The 14,992-nt window shown below is 46.5% G+C and overlaps 1 protein-coding gene across 3 annotated transcripts in view; it reads left to right on the top strand.

Moving 5' to 3' along the window:
- The first annotated feature begins 2,172 nt into the window (after positions 1-2,172).
- Positions 2,173-14,992, top strand: part of GRIA3 (glutamate ionotropic receptor AMPA type subunit 3) — a 242,231-nt gene continuing 229,411 nt past the window's right edge. For all 3 annotated transcript variants that reach the window (XM_075008077.1, XM_075008078.1, XM_075008079.1), the window contains exons 1-2: positions 2,173-2,515; positions 3,770-3,928. In XM_075008077.1, the coding sequence (XP_074864178.1) occupies positions 2,422-2,515; positions 3,770-3,928 (253 nt within the window). In that variant the 5' untranslated portion in view covers positions 2,173-2,421. The remainder of the gene's footprint in view (positions 2,516-3,769; positions 3,929-14,992) is intronic.

The following is a 14,992-nucleotide window of genomic DNA, read 5'->3' on the forward strand; positions in this document are numbered from 1 at the left end:
GTACTCACACTATATACAAGGCCACAGTGACACAATATGTGCTAACTACTTAAGCTAAGGGAACATTCCAGGTGAACTAGCCCACTAACACCAAGGAAATCATTGGACAAAAAGCATGGCTCGTGGGTTACATGTTGTTGTAATAAGCTACAGATCCAGTGTCATTATTAAGATTATGGTTTTTAGTGTCTAGCAAAGTTATAGAGTTGAGCCGCTGCACTTGTATCTCACAGCATTGTGTGGGTTTCCTTTGAGGCTGAGAAAGCAATCGCCGTGAAAAGCGTTCACCACAGGTGATAGGGAACTTTTATCTTGCATCAGGTTCCTGCACATTCATGCGAGAGTATAGGGATTGTCTGGTTTCACCCAAAAAGTTGCTTATGAGGCATTCAGCGCACGGGCAGAGGTACACTCTTGCACATTGCAGGATATGTGTGCGCAGGCTCAAGCCCAGGTCCAGACATGTACACCCCAATCAAACAGCCCCTTGGTCCCTATGGGCCTGAGTCAGCTGGCACAGACCAGCTGTGGGATTTTAATTACAGTGTAGATTTACCAGAGGAAGCCACAGTAGATTACATTACCAGGACAAACTATACTAAGACATAGCTCACCTAACAGAGAACCTAGGCTCTGGGCTAAGCAAAGACAGAGCACAGTTAAGGAAGGATGTCCTGCTGCAGTCAGAGGGAGGTGGGAAAAGCGGCATCAGACAGGGAACATTTTCACCTTGGCTTTGGGGCTGAACTCTCTTCCACCTCCATCTCCTACATTTCCTCAAAGCATCATGGAAATAAAAGAGCTGCGGGGTCTTTATACTGACACAGTAATAAGCATGAGTGGAATGCAGCACTTTCACTTAGAACTGTGCTTTCCACTAGGCATCCCATAGCCACCACATGCATGTCTGACCCTACAGAGATAACCTGTACTCATCAGGGCATAGGGGAGGACTCTACTATCTGCTACCCTACCTCTCTATTCCCCTGTGGCCCACCATGGGGGTCAGCCTACATTTCGTACACTAAGGGCTATCTCTAGATCTTTCTTTTCCTGGCAAAGTAAATGTAAGAGCAGTGAAAAGTACATTGGGATCCAATTCTCTGGAGATGCCGTTTGAAAGGGCCTAATATTCCTCATGAGCAGGATGAGCCAATCATTCACAAGGAGCTTTTTTATTCTGCACAGCCCCAGGCGGGAATGAACAAGGGAATCTACAGTCATGCAGCAGCAGGGATGAAAAAAATAGAAGAAAATGTGCTGGACCAACCAGAAGTCAAGGTGTTAGGCAGGCTGCCTTCCTGGGAAACAGGGAGAGAGGCACCCAGTCTGGGATGCCTCATCCCTTCCTCTCTCCACAGCTGCATTCTCCTTACCATTCTCGTCCTGATCCTGGTGACTCCCACTTCTTCGCTTGTCTCATGTCTCCAATGCTACTTCTTGGCATGCTCCTTCGCCCCTGCCCAGATGCTCAGTCCCTGTTCCTGGCAACTCACCTTCTTGTCAGCCCCTGCCCCAGCCTCTCCTCACCCCCTCTGTCTCCACATCACTGCCCCTATCTAATGCATGTCCCCGCCCCCACCCCCTCACCCTCCCCACTTTCTCTCCTCCCCCAGCCCGTAGGGTCTCCTTTGTCTTCTCCCTGCCTCCATCCCAGGAGGTCATTTTAGCCTCCCCCCATCCCTGCTGTCTTCCCCACCTCATCCTGTGCCTACTGGCCCCCCCATTCCCACCCCACTCCTGCCCCCTGCTAGCCCCCATCCCATCCTGTGCCTACTGGCCCCCAAGCGCACCCCATCCCATCCTGTTCCTACTAGCCCCCCACCCCCGCCCAGCCCCATCCCTTCTAGTCCCTATCCAATCCCACGCCGCCCCCGCTTGTCCCCACGCCACTGTTGGGTCCCGGGGCGGGCAGCGCTCCACCCCAGCACCAGCTGCTGTGGCTCCTCTCCCTGATTAGCCCAGGCCCCTCATCCAGCCTCTCCCCCCTTTTCCTGTCCGCCTTCCTCCCCCCTCCTCTTCCTCTGTCCCTTCCCCCCGCCCCGGCCGCGCGCACACACCCGGGCAATGCAGCTTTAAAGGCTGGTCCACGTGAGGCTGGTGTGTGCCTATTGATCGCAGCTCGGGGGCCGCTGCCGCACGCCGGCGCCAGGCTCTGCAGGCTGGGTTGGGGTTGAGGTTGGGGCTGCAGCGGGCGGGCGGCTTCAGCGCGCTCAAGCCCCTGCTCGGAGGAGCCCCTCGAGGGGGGCGATCGCTTCCTCCTCCCTCCCCGCCCCCGGGCCGGCGTTGGGGGGGCTGCGAGCGGGGAACCCTCCCCGGCGGGGCTGGAGAGACGCCCCCCGCCGTGCTCGTGCTGTTCGCGCTGCCTCGCGGCTCGCCCATGCCAGTGCGGGTCTAGGAGCGAGCTGCAGGGCTGCGGACATGGGGCGGCCCGGGCCTCGGGCGCTGCTGTTGCTGCTGCTGGCGGGGCTTTTGGGGGAGTCGCTGGGCGGATTTCCCAACACTATCAGCATCGGTAAGCGCCATCTGCTCGGGCAGCCGGGAGCCGGGACCCTCCCCCGGCAACTCTCTTACCGCCGGCCGAGGAACCGGAACCCGCCGGGCCCCCTGGGGGACAGCAGCGGGGTGGGCTTAAACCCGGGCAGCCTTTGGCGCGCCATGAGGGCAGGGGCCCCTGCATTGCGCTCGGGTCCGTGCCCCCCCCCCCCCCCGGGGGTACCAGGGCTCCTCCCGAGGGTGCAGTAACTCAGCGAGTCTCAGCCCTCCGAGGGACAAAAAAAATGGGACTTATTTTATCTGCATTTTTTAATGTCTTCTTTTTGTACAAGCATAAGTACCCTGGCAAGTTTATCGCCTACCGGCAATTTCTTCCAGCCAAGCAGGAGCGATTCAGTTGCTTAAGCAAATGTGTTGCAGGGGTAGAAAAAAACTGACAATTGTAGGTGGTGGGGTACTGATAATTTTAAAGGGGCCCTTTATAGAAGAGATTGAGAAACACTGTCCCTGGATCAGGGGTGGTCTGAGGAAAAAGAGGGATTTTCCGGATGGGGGTGGTGGTGCTCTGGTGTCACCCTTCCGCTTTGGCCCCAACCTGGAAGGTATCAGCCTGCTTGCTTTTGAAACACTAAAACCTCCAGCAGGCAAGGCAGAGGGCTTTGTGTGCCTTAGGCTGGCAGGGGACAGCAGGGCAGTGCGAGAGAATCACTGAAATGATCACTGTCCTGCCTGCCTTCTGATGGTACGGAGAGGGCAGCTTTGTGGCTGTAGTTTGGGTTATTATTTTGCTGTAGGGTTAAGAGACTCCGAGCCATGGTGAATTACTCTCTTGATGTGTTCACCCCAGTAACCAACCAGAGGTTTGACCTGTGTTCATGTGAAAACATGCACTAATGCAGCATACTGCACATGGGAAAAGGAGCAGGGATGCCCAAAAATTGAGCTCTGAAATCTGCTTTGGGGACCTTAATTCAAGTGGCCTGATTTTCAAAGGTGCTGCTGAACATCGCTGATTTCAGTGGGAGTTGGGGTACTTAGCACCTTTTAAAAAAACAGGACATTTCTTTATTTACCTGCCTGTGTATGGCATTAGGAGGCTAATGTAAGAGTGACTGTTTTGAGGTATATATTTCATATGTGCACAGTGCACATAGCTCTAGTGTTTTATGTTCACTGCTGCTATACACAGCCTGTAAATATTGGTCATCATACTTGCTATTTGTAAGGAATCCTTCTCAAATCTTTGTCCATTTGGGTTTTTTTTTCACCATAGGTGGACTTTTCATGAGAAATACTGTTCAGGAGCACAGTGCATTTCGATTTGCTGTACAGTTATACAACACAAACCAAAATATCACAGAAAAGCCCTTCCACTTGAACTACCATGTGGACCACTTGGACTCCTCCAACAGTTTTTCAGTGACTAATGCTTGTAAGTATATGCGTGGATTTTTTTTCCATCAATTTAGCATTCTAGTGTCCCCCAGTTCACCATACTTGTAATGCTCTCTGGTATAGCATGCACCTGATACAGTGGCACTCTAATTAATATTTCATATATTCCAGTGCAACAAATGTGGTACTGGCAAAAGGGTTAATGGGTCTGCAGCACTGCATGGTTTAATAATATCTTAGGGAAAGTTTTATCACTGTTTTATATCATCCCTTAAAAATGTACATGTATTTTGTTAAAAAATACATTGCTTTCAGAAAAGCAATAGACCTTATAAAGCCAATATTTGTGGTCTGAGTTAAATAAGTGCTGTCGATACATATCACTTTATTGCTTTGGCATAATTGCATAATTTGACAACACCATGTAAGAATAAACATGGAAATTACTGTTTTCAAGTGACCTTGAGGGGACAGAGCTAGATGAGTTTACTGGCCTCCTTCTGTCCTAAAATATCTTTTTTCCCTCCCAACAGAGAAAGTCCTGATACAAACCAAAGACTGCAAACTGATGAATGCTGTTAAAGCTGAGGGAACAGGAAAGGGAAGAGAATATTTAGGGTTTTGAAAAATAGCTCTGCACATGCAGTGGTTCCATGTTGTTTGATTCTTCAGTAGTAGTAAATGCAAACTTGAGATTGGAGAGGAGTGTCTGTGTGTTGAGAAACATCATCCCTGCCTGAAACTTTGGTGTATGTTCTGCATTGAACGAAGTTCATTCAATCACCCTTAAGAGTTTGGAATACTTATTTTGTTGCTATATCTGAATGAAGTTGCTATACAGTTCTGAATGCTTGGAAATGAAAGGGTAGTTCCTATACAGTTCAGCAAGTCTAGTTACGTACAGACAAATACCTATACAATCTCTGAATGCAGTGTGCCAACTGCTTTGTAAAATCGGTGAGAACTTTGTAAAATAAGAAGCCTATGATCAGATCCACTGTGAAAGTTTTCTGAAAAGAAAGCAGGGACTAATGTGCAGTACTTTGTAGTTTTTAGCCATTCCAGACATGGTCTTATTTAGAGAGCATTTAATTTGTTTGCTTTGTGCTACGATTGGGTTTTGTACAGTCCCTCTGTAGATCTTTGGAGTTTAAACGCCTATTTTATTAGGCTAAACAGTCAGATAATTTAGCTTACTCTAGATTTGAATGGTTTGGCTAGTAACTTGATGATGGTTAATGAATATACTGTAGAGACATTTCTGTGGAGTACGTGGATTGCTATTCTAATACCTACCCCATGTGCCTCTTTTCTAATAGTGTAGTGTTCGCCTTTTTTAAGGGGGTTTGGATTAGGATTTAAAAATCTGAAATACCTAGTTATGGTATTTGGTAATGTGTAAAAAAGACACACAAAGTATGTCTGTACTTTGGATCTTATTTCACTAATCCTATCCTGCTTCAACAGTTCTTCCAACAAACATCTGTTTGTTAATCCTTAATCAGTGTAATCCCTTCAAGAGGCTGTATCGCAAATATATTTTCCTAAATATCAATTATATGGATTTACACTAAATACATTAAACCTGATTAATTTAAAACTTTTATTAGTTCCTCTTCACAAATGCCACTAAAAGCTTTTGTGCCAACCTTTTGTCAGTGGTCAGTTTGTTGGCCAGCAGATTCATCTTCTGGAAGGTAACCATGTTTGAGAGTTGTTATAACATGACAATTACGGTAATTTAGCAGTTGGTGAGTTGGTTTCCTGTAGCAAACTGAAAATGGTTCTGTGTATTCCAGTGCATATGCTTGTGCACTGAAATTTGGGCAAAGTTAAATCCACAGAAGCTCTTTAGTCCAGGGACAATCAACCTGCACAGATTATTTAACAATAACGTATGAGGGTAAATAAATAGAAGAAAGTAAATCAAAAGTGACCTTGGGTATGCTGTGCTGGTGACCTCATAGACTGTTAGAAGGATATTTGCTATCCTGCCTTCCAGGCAAGTAGGTCCTTGCAGTTACAAATAAATAACTAGAAGGGCTGTCATTCTTCTCAGATCTGCAAGCAATTGTCTTTGGAAACTGAAATGCTCAAACATACCAAGGCATTAGAATGAATGGCTCCTCACATTACACGGTTCCCAGGTAGAACTGACTGGTCTAGGTATTCCCAAGCCATTTGTTTCCTAATGGAGTAGTGGGTAATTTCAGGGGACAGTGTATTTGTGAAGGAACATTCCTCTCACAACATTTTTACCCCTTTGGAAAATGAGAACAAACTTTTTCAAGGGCCATCACACCTTTTAATCCGTATCTGCAATTGGCCAGGATCCACATCTGAGAAACCTGCAGAGACTCCACTCATTCCCATCGCCAGGAAGAGGCACTTTGTGAGGGGCTGCTGGAAAGAAATAGAGGGCGAAATCAGTGACTGTCGCCAAGGCAGTCCAAGCACACTGTGGGTTTTAGTCAGAATCTGCCAAATGCCATTACTGTTTTGAAATGGAATTACTTGCAAGGGGCGGGGCGGGGTATGAGCAAGAGTAAATCAAGAGGGGTGTCTTACTTGGAGGAATGCTTTTCTACAACTGTACATCCCACTTGGTGCAGTCTGGTGCATTCTGGAGGAGAAAAGCAAAAAGCTCTTCTAAATAGCTTCACGAACCAGAGATAAAAAGGGTGATTTGGCAAGATCCTGAGTGGGGGAAGGACTTCTTCAGGAGCAAGAAAGCCGCTGCCCCAAACTCCCTTCAGTCCCCCTTTTAGTTAAAATACTGCATAATCTTGATTTTTTTTTTCTGACATCGTCTCTGCACGCCCTGCTGCCATTCTCAGTACTGAGCAGATATGTCTACAGTAGCTGTCCATCCATCTATGTATTTAGACTTATGATATCTGCAGAGAGAGAGTGAGCAAGTGAGCACTCAACTAAAAAATTCCATTTTTCACTGGAAAAGCTGAATTAAAGTTTATTGGTGGCATTTTACAGATTTAGTACAGATTTTAAAATATGCACCCATCCATCTTCGGAGAAAACACCCATAGAAGAAAAACTAATTCCAGCTATGTATAAATAAAAACCAGGGAAAATGTAGACATCAGATCTTTTCTTCAAAATTGCTCATATAGAGTGTGAGTTGTCTTTGTCAAAGTGAGTTGAATGTAACAGTTCAAACGTACAGCTTTCATCACTGAAGCGTGTTTCAGGTTAATATCCTAACCTCTGATGGAGCATATTAGCATTAATGTTGAATTATGCTTTAGGTTTTGTAGATCATATTCCCTAGAAATAACCTGCCTATGTCTTTCTGCTCTGCACTTGTAGTACACTACAATACATTGCTTTAAGCCTCTGCAGTGTCAGCTCATTAGCACACAGATCTCATATTCCCTCTCTGCACTGTCATTGCAAAAAATGCTGTTGTACACCTTTACAGCCAACAAATGTGCTCTTGGATCACGTATCTTTTGCAAGAAGTATTTAGAAGAGCAAATCCAACCTTAAGGTTATTCACCATGGAATTTTGCTAGGGAAAGTATTACCTTTAATAAAATCTGTTGATCATGTAATGGTGATGGTTGGATATGTAAGAGGAGAAAAAGACTTTGATTGCAGAATGTAATTAATCTACACAGAGACTTTCTCCCAGCTAAATCCAACCCATCCGTTGCAAATTCATGTCCCATTAATTTTTCTAATTCATTTCTTGTATATCTGCTAATCTAGAAGGTACCTTTTTACATTATGACAAATTTGGATGTCTACTGTCCTTTCCACAGGCATTGCTTCTTTAACTAACCAAAGGGAGAGAGTGGAATTACCCAATTATCTTAGTTTGCCAAGATCCATTGTAGGATTTGTCTAGGTGCATTTTTAGGGAGTAACATATGTAGCTTTATTTAAATATTGTTGTTCATTTTGTACTTATGTTCTTTGTATTCAATCTTTAGAATGCAGTCTGGCAGGGTTTTATAGAGAGAACATTTGATTTTTGTGGCTACAGTAACATTGTAGATACTACAAAGAATGTAACAGGAAACATTTCCTATTTATTTTTATTTATTCACACACACACACACACACACACACACACACTCTCTCTCTCTCTCTCTCTTTTGAGGTGGTCCTTTGTATTTCTTTTTGTCAGTGGGCAAATAATTTGCTTTCCTTGCATCTGTGCTCTCTTTGGCCAGCTGGCAAAAGGCAATAATGCTCAAAGTGGTCAGCTCCCTGCTGCCAAAGACTTAAATGTGTGTCTGTAAAATTCTTGCAAACTTTGGATCTGATATGGAAGAAGAGGCAGGGGAGGGAAAAAGAGAGAGAAAACTGGCCTGAGTAAAGACTGCAGATTAGATCTTTTACTAGCTTGAGTCAGGTATGCAGTAAGAGTTGTTTCAGAGTTAAATTCTTTAATGCAACACTTTTAAATGCGCTTTCAAAATACTGTAACTGTATGCATAAAGACAAGTAAATATTTAATACCGTGGCTATTCCATAATTTGAAATAATTGCATTTAGTGCTCTATTTAAAACAAAAAGTCCCATGTTCATTCATTTGTTAAAAATTAAAACAGCTGATGTGAAAACTTCTGTGTCTTTAAGCTTGTGGGATGACAGCATGACCTTGTGTTTCCACTAAAAGTAGTAATGATTAATGTTGCCTGCAAAGAATTGGGATATTTTAAAGTAAGTTTCACTGAAGTTTCTCAATTTAACTTTAAAAATAGAATAATTTCCTTTTTTCTCTTCAGATATTCTGATTGGGTTCAGTTGGTTTAATACACAAGAGGGAAATGTCCAATATGAATAAATACATAGTGATTAAAGCTCCATAGGTGTGTACAGTGCTTTAGAAAGCAAACAAGGAGGCATGTTTACAATCTAAGACACAGCACAGAATTCCCCTAACATCCGTTAATTTTCAGCCGGAATTTGTGCAGGGATAGAGATGTGCGCATAAATTTCTTGCCATAGAACTGCGCCCAAAGACCCACATGAACGATCATCTTTTCTGCAATGGGATTAGTCTCGTGAGACAGAGATCTTAAGGGTCAAGCCAAATCTATGACCATTTTGAAACCATGGAGAGCAGTTTACCTCCAACATGGCTCTGATTGAGATCCCCTGAAGGGGAGATGAGCATTGGCCAGTGGGTGTGTTAATAAAGATTTATGGAGTGGAGCAGTGAGCATCTGATCCAATAAACTTTGAAGTCAGTGGTTATTTTGTTTTTTGTTTTTGTTTCCCCCCCCCCCCCCCCCACCACTGAGTTCATCAGACATTGGCTCAGGCCCTTAGTGATTGGGAAGTGGATGCTATGCCAAGTGCTGGGTTGTCATGAAAGAAAATGAGAAAACGAGAGTGGGAGAAAGTGCTAATTTTATGTGTAACTTTAATGAGGCTTTATCAAAACAATCCACCAATTGTATGTTTTTCCCATGGAAAGAATTTAAAATGCACACTTTGCCATCACTCTTTCATGGAATACAAATTTAGTTAAGACTCTTTGTCAAGTTTTATCAGTATATCTGAATGATTTATTTTGCAATTGCAATGTTTTTGTTTGTGACTTAGTTCAAGTTAAAGTCAAAGAGACCAATATCTTTGGAAAGCATTTCCGGTGCATTTAACATGAGATATTAAGACTTCATGTTTGGATATTTATGTTCTGTCTTAGGCTGTATGTCTAAGTGAAACTTTACATGACAATGTGCTAAATCAGTCTTCAACTTTCAAGCACCATGGGGATATTTTTCTTCCTCTTCCTCAAGTATGCATGATTTATGTATAACCTATCAGGGAGTAGAAAGCTTTTCCTAAATGTCAGGCAGAAAGGATGCATGTTTAACATTTTTAAAATGAAGAGGCATAATGTTAATGTAGTGTTGCCTCCTGTTGTAGAAATCTGGAACTTAAATTGAAAGTTTGAAGGGAAAATTCATTGTTTCAGTGGATACAGTGAAAGAACAAGTTCTTTAAAAAGCGGAAAGTACTGTAGTAACATACGTTAGACTGACCGTAGACTCGCAATCATTTTATCTTCTGGAGTTTCCATAGTTTCTATGCATTTTCTTACGCCAACAAAGCTGTGGGTGGAACATATATCATTATGTTCTTGTAGATGGCATTTGCAAAGAAAGTATGTGACTTTCTGGATCATCTCTCAGTTTCACCCTCCATGACTAATTTCTGTCTCTCTCTTCCTCCCCACACAAAGCTAGAGTGAACAGGGAAGTTGGCTTTTAAGATGAAAGGAAGAGCATGTGTGTATAGAGGTGATGGGGGAGAAAGAGAGGTTATATCAATTAATCCATTCTCAGCTCAATCTGCAGAGGAATCAGCACCTGTGTGGCTGCTTGTGCAGCCTGGTGACTGAAACAGCAGCCACAGCCTCTCTGCCTCTTACTGTGTGTTCCCAGCAACTAGAGCCGCATTACCATTTTCCTTCAACCTTAACGTTTCCCGCCTTGCTAGCATAGTCAGAGCCAGACTCACAACACCAGCTTGCAGAAGGTATGGGGGTGGGGGCCTTATGAGCAAGTTTCCCTACACCAGGGCACTGTGCAGCAGAGAACCTTGCACTTGTGCAAGAGGTGAATTTCACTCTGAGTTGGATAACAGTTGCTGGGTACATCTACGCTTGACAAACTCACAGCTTGTCCATGCTACAGATGCATTCTGTTGACAGTAAAGTGACAGAATGTGGCTTTTTTTTTTTTTTTTGACAGCCTTCTGCCTTTCCTCCTGAGGCAGAACGCTTGTCTCAACAGATTCTGTCGACAGAAATCAAGTGTGGACTCTCTGGGGGGCCTTCTGTAGAGAGATAAGTCCTCCATGGTGCAGACCAGGTGCCCCTGGGAGACGTTCTGTGTACAGCAATCACAGCTCTATGCTCCCTGCCTCCAGCCAGTCTTAAAGCCACAGTAAGCTCAGAGTGTGGCAGCTTCTGCTGACCCTGTGCAGCCACTCCCCAGAGTGCATTGGCACCTCATGTCTGAAAGCCAGCAGCCCCATGACCCTCCACTTCCCTCCAGGGATATGCTGGAGGTGTCCCAGGAGCCCCTGTAGGGCCCAAAATTCTTTTCCCCATCCTGGACCAGACCTGAGCTGCAGGATATCCTGAGCCTCTGGGCTCAGGATCCAATCCTCCTGGACCCTTGGCAGGGGCATGCCTCCTCTTGGCCTACACCTGGCTGGCCACCACACTGGCGGCATGGGGCCACCATGTCCAGACAATGGAGCAAGTCCAGGCGAAGGTGCAGGAGCTGAGGCAAGGGTACATGTGGGTCTGTGTTGCTGCCAGGGGATCAGGAGCAGGACCCATAACCTGCCCCTGCTATCATGAGCTCCACAACCTCCTGAGGAGCAAGGACTCCTCCTCCAGCAATCACCATCAACATGGCCAAAGAGACCTGCGACTGCCAGAGCCACAGGAGGCAGAGGAGTAGCCCCAGACCAGCTGCAGCTGGAAGAAGATGTGGGATCTGAGGCCAGTGAGGGGACACTCGTGATTGCCCTGGACACAGGCCTTTAAGCCAGGCTATGTCTCGGGCATCCCTGGACCACTTTGAGGACCCTCCAGTAAGTACCTCATGTGTCACACACCTCAGGGTATGGGCAGCTGCCAGCCCCTGCCATGTCTGGAGGCAGGGCAGCCACACGGATGCCGGCCTGACCACAGACACACCAAGGAATGTGGCTCCTGGCATGTCTGTAGGTGACAGTATCCACTGCTGCAGACAGTGCTGTGAGCCACAGGCATGGGGGAGGCCCTAGGGAGGGCGAAGCTGCATCAAGCTCACCTACCACCAATGCGGGGACACCTCTGTAGCCAGACAACACCCCCGCCCTTAGCTGCTGGCTTCTTGAGCGGGGATTGTGAGGTGCACAGTGGTCAGCCTGGTCCCCAAGGTGCTGGGGAGTTCCCCCTGCAGCAGGAGGCATCTCCATCCTTTGGCCTAGGCGGGGTGGCTGCTGCTCAGGATGGCAGGGCAGGGCCTTAGGGGCTGTGCTGTGGTAATGACTCACCATGTCTCCTCCTCATCTTCCTTACAGCTGCACCATCCAAGGGCTGGGCCAGCCCCACCTCTCTGCCAGGGCCAGCCAGCCCCATCTTGGAACTGGAGTCAGGCAGCCCAGAACTGGCACCTGTGCCCGCAGGCACTCCACCATAGTGAAGGCGGGCCAGAGGCTGGAGGGCCCATTGATGGGGGAACAACCACCTCCCCCACACCAGCTGCCCTCTGAAAGTTCACTGGAGTGCAAGACCAGGAGTGGCATATGTGGGTCTAAGTCCCACTTAGATGCCATCAACTGGTCCCACCAAACACCAATGGCCCAGCCACCTGTGGCGGCTGCTGCTGCTGCTCCCAGTGCCCAGCCCCTGCTGGCCATCCCATAAGGCAAGGTGGACCTGGTGCAGCAGATGATGATGATGATGATGATGATGACGATGACCACCTCCCTGCCAGGCCTGACCCTGCCACAGCCCCACCACCGCTGTAGCTCCCTGCATTACCGGCCCAGTCCAGCCCTGCTAGGGACCCCGAACCTGCAGCAGGAGGGGATTCCAAGGCTGGCACAGCTTGGGGTCCCACTCCTTCACAGGGTTGTGGTCCCCCACCCCGTGTCTGGACTAATCCCTCCCCCAGTCCTCTATCCAAGTTCAAATGCTGCTCACCCCCATCCCAACCCACCCATAGTGTAAATAGTTTCCTGCACTCCAGTTTCTTGTGCATGGTTTCATACTGCAGTTTATCACAGCTCTGTTTTTTCTGTTCAGTAAACCACAGTTCTTTGTTCAACACACGTGTGTCCCTCTTCTTTCAGTAGGAGTTGGGAAGGCATGAGGGGATGATGGGAGGGGTCAGGGTGGGGACAGGGTAGAGCTGTGGGCCCAAAGCCTCCGCTGAGGGTACCCTGGGGAAGGTCCTTGGGAGAAGCTCTCCTTCAGGGCCTCGTAGATCTGCACCCAATCTCAATGGGCCTGGTGGATGGGAGCTGCTCATATCTTCCTTCCACAATGTTGTGCAGAGCACAACATGTGGCCACTAGTTGGGAGACACTGTTCTCCCCCCACAGCTGGCCAGGTCAGGAGGCACCTGAAACATGCTTTGAGGTAGCCACTTGACATGGTTCTCTGCCTGGTTTAGGCAGGCATTAAACAGTTCCTGGCTTGGGTCCAGGTGCCTGGTGTGTGGCCACATGAGCCAGGACATGATGTGGGAAGGTGCATCCCCTACCATGCACAATGGCATGGTCATGTGACCGACTGCCAGCTCCCGGTGGAGGTGGAGGTGCCCACCTGCATCCTATGATAGAGAGCAGAGTTGCAGAACATCCGTGCATCTATATAAACTGATATGAACTTTCAGAGACTTTCAAGAATCAACAAATAACAGCGCTGGCTGGCATGTGCAGCTAAGACTGATGTATGTCAAGTATCGCTTTAACAATTCTTTTCTCTAACCCTGTCCTTTCTTTTTAATAAATCTATAGATGAATCCTTTAGATCGAAAGGATTGGTGAGCGTGTTGTTTTGGGTAAGATCCAAGTATATCTTGACTGGGGCTGGGGCCAGATTCTTTGGGGTCCAGAAGAATCTGTATGGTGTTGGGTGAAACAGGCTTAAGAGCCTCTCACCTTAAGTTGGGATTGTTGGTCTGGACTGGAATAGCTGAGAAGCCTGTGGATTTGCTTGCGTAGCTTCTGGCCTGCCAGTGGGTCTAGCAGAGGTGCTGTTGTGGTTGTGTTGTGGTTCCTTAGTGAGAAGGAAATCCCAGCCTGGGGCTACATAAGTGGCCTGGTTTTTAAGAAAAGAAACTCTGCATTGAGCTCTTCTGCTGGGCCTAGAAACCCTGTCTTACACAACACACACAGAGTTTTGTCACTTTCAGATCATTTGCACATCACGTGGGTACCTTCAGAGCATAGTGTATTATAATCAGAATTTACTTAGGCACTAGAACCTCCTTACCTGAATTCCAAATGAGAATTTTTTTAAATGTAGAATCATCTGATCAGTCTTGACTTTTTTCCATAGAAAAAGAATTAGAATAAACATGTTGAAGCCAGTTACTATATGAAACGTGTTCTATTCCTATATAGAGCTGTCTGAATGTGCATATATAACTTCTTATATTGTGTTGAATCCCATATGTTTAGGGGGTGAACTCATTACAGGTCTTAATTTCATTATCTTCTCATATACAAGCCTCAACTGTATGCAGATATACCTCTTCTAGAGCAGGAAGGGACCTCAGGAGTTCATTGAGTCCAGTCACCTGCTTTCTCAGCAGGACCAAGCACCAGTCCTGTTAGATTTTCTTTTTTTTCCCCCAGATGGCCTTCTCAAGGATTGAGCTCATAACCCTGGGTGTAGTAGCCAATGCTCAAACCACTGAGCTATCCCATGGATTTGAAGGCAGCACTTCTGTATAGATAAGGTGTGGCTCTAGAACCAGCTAGGTGCTTGTCATAAGAACGCATGAGTTCTAGGTTTGGCTTTTGCACTAACTCATGGGATGGGTCAGGCAGTTAAGCACTCAGGGACTCTGGTTTGCTATCCCTAAGACAAGAATAATCAGATGTCCCTACATCAAATAGCTATTGCAAGGCTGAAGCATCGTTCATTTGTTGTTACCTTGAAAGCAGTGGGTAAAAATGCATCTTAATCAGCGACACAACCTCCTCCCTGAAGTCCTCAAGCTTGACAAAATAAATTGAACGTTGTGCTTATTATTCATGTTGTATCCTCCCCAGAAAAATATGTGCAGAGCTCTCAGACAATCCCAGAGCACATGTTCTAGCAGTGCAGCAGGCCACCTACTGCTGCAGAAGGCCCCAGGGGAGACATACCCAGTTCGACTGAAGTTATTAGCAGGGAGGAGAACTCATATGATGAGTTCCTCACCTCCCACTACAATATAGAGGGTGAGGCCTGGCTGAGGGGAATAGTGCGAAGATGCCTGAAGAGTGTTTGGATATTTACTCAACCCCTTTACTAGGCTTGGTGCTCTGTTTACCCAAGCCAAGCCTCCCCCTCTATACTGCTGTTTTTTGCACAGTGTTCCACAGTATATCGGCTGCTTGAGTCCTT

This window comes from Carettochelys insculpta, chromosome 13, assembly GCF_033958435.1.
Source record: "Carettochelys insculpta isolate YL-2023 chromosome 13, ASM3395843v1, whole genome shotgun sequence".
Classification (NCBI taxonomy): domain Eukaryota; kingdom Metazoa; phylum Chordata; order Testudines; family Carettochelyidae; genus Carettochelys; species Carettochelys insculpta.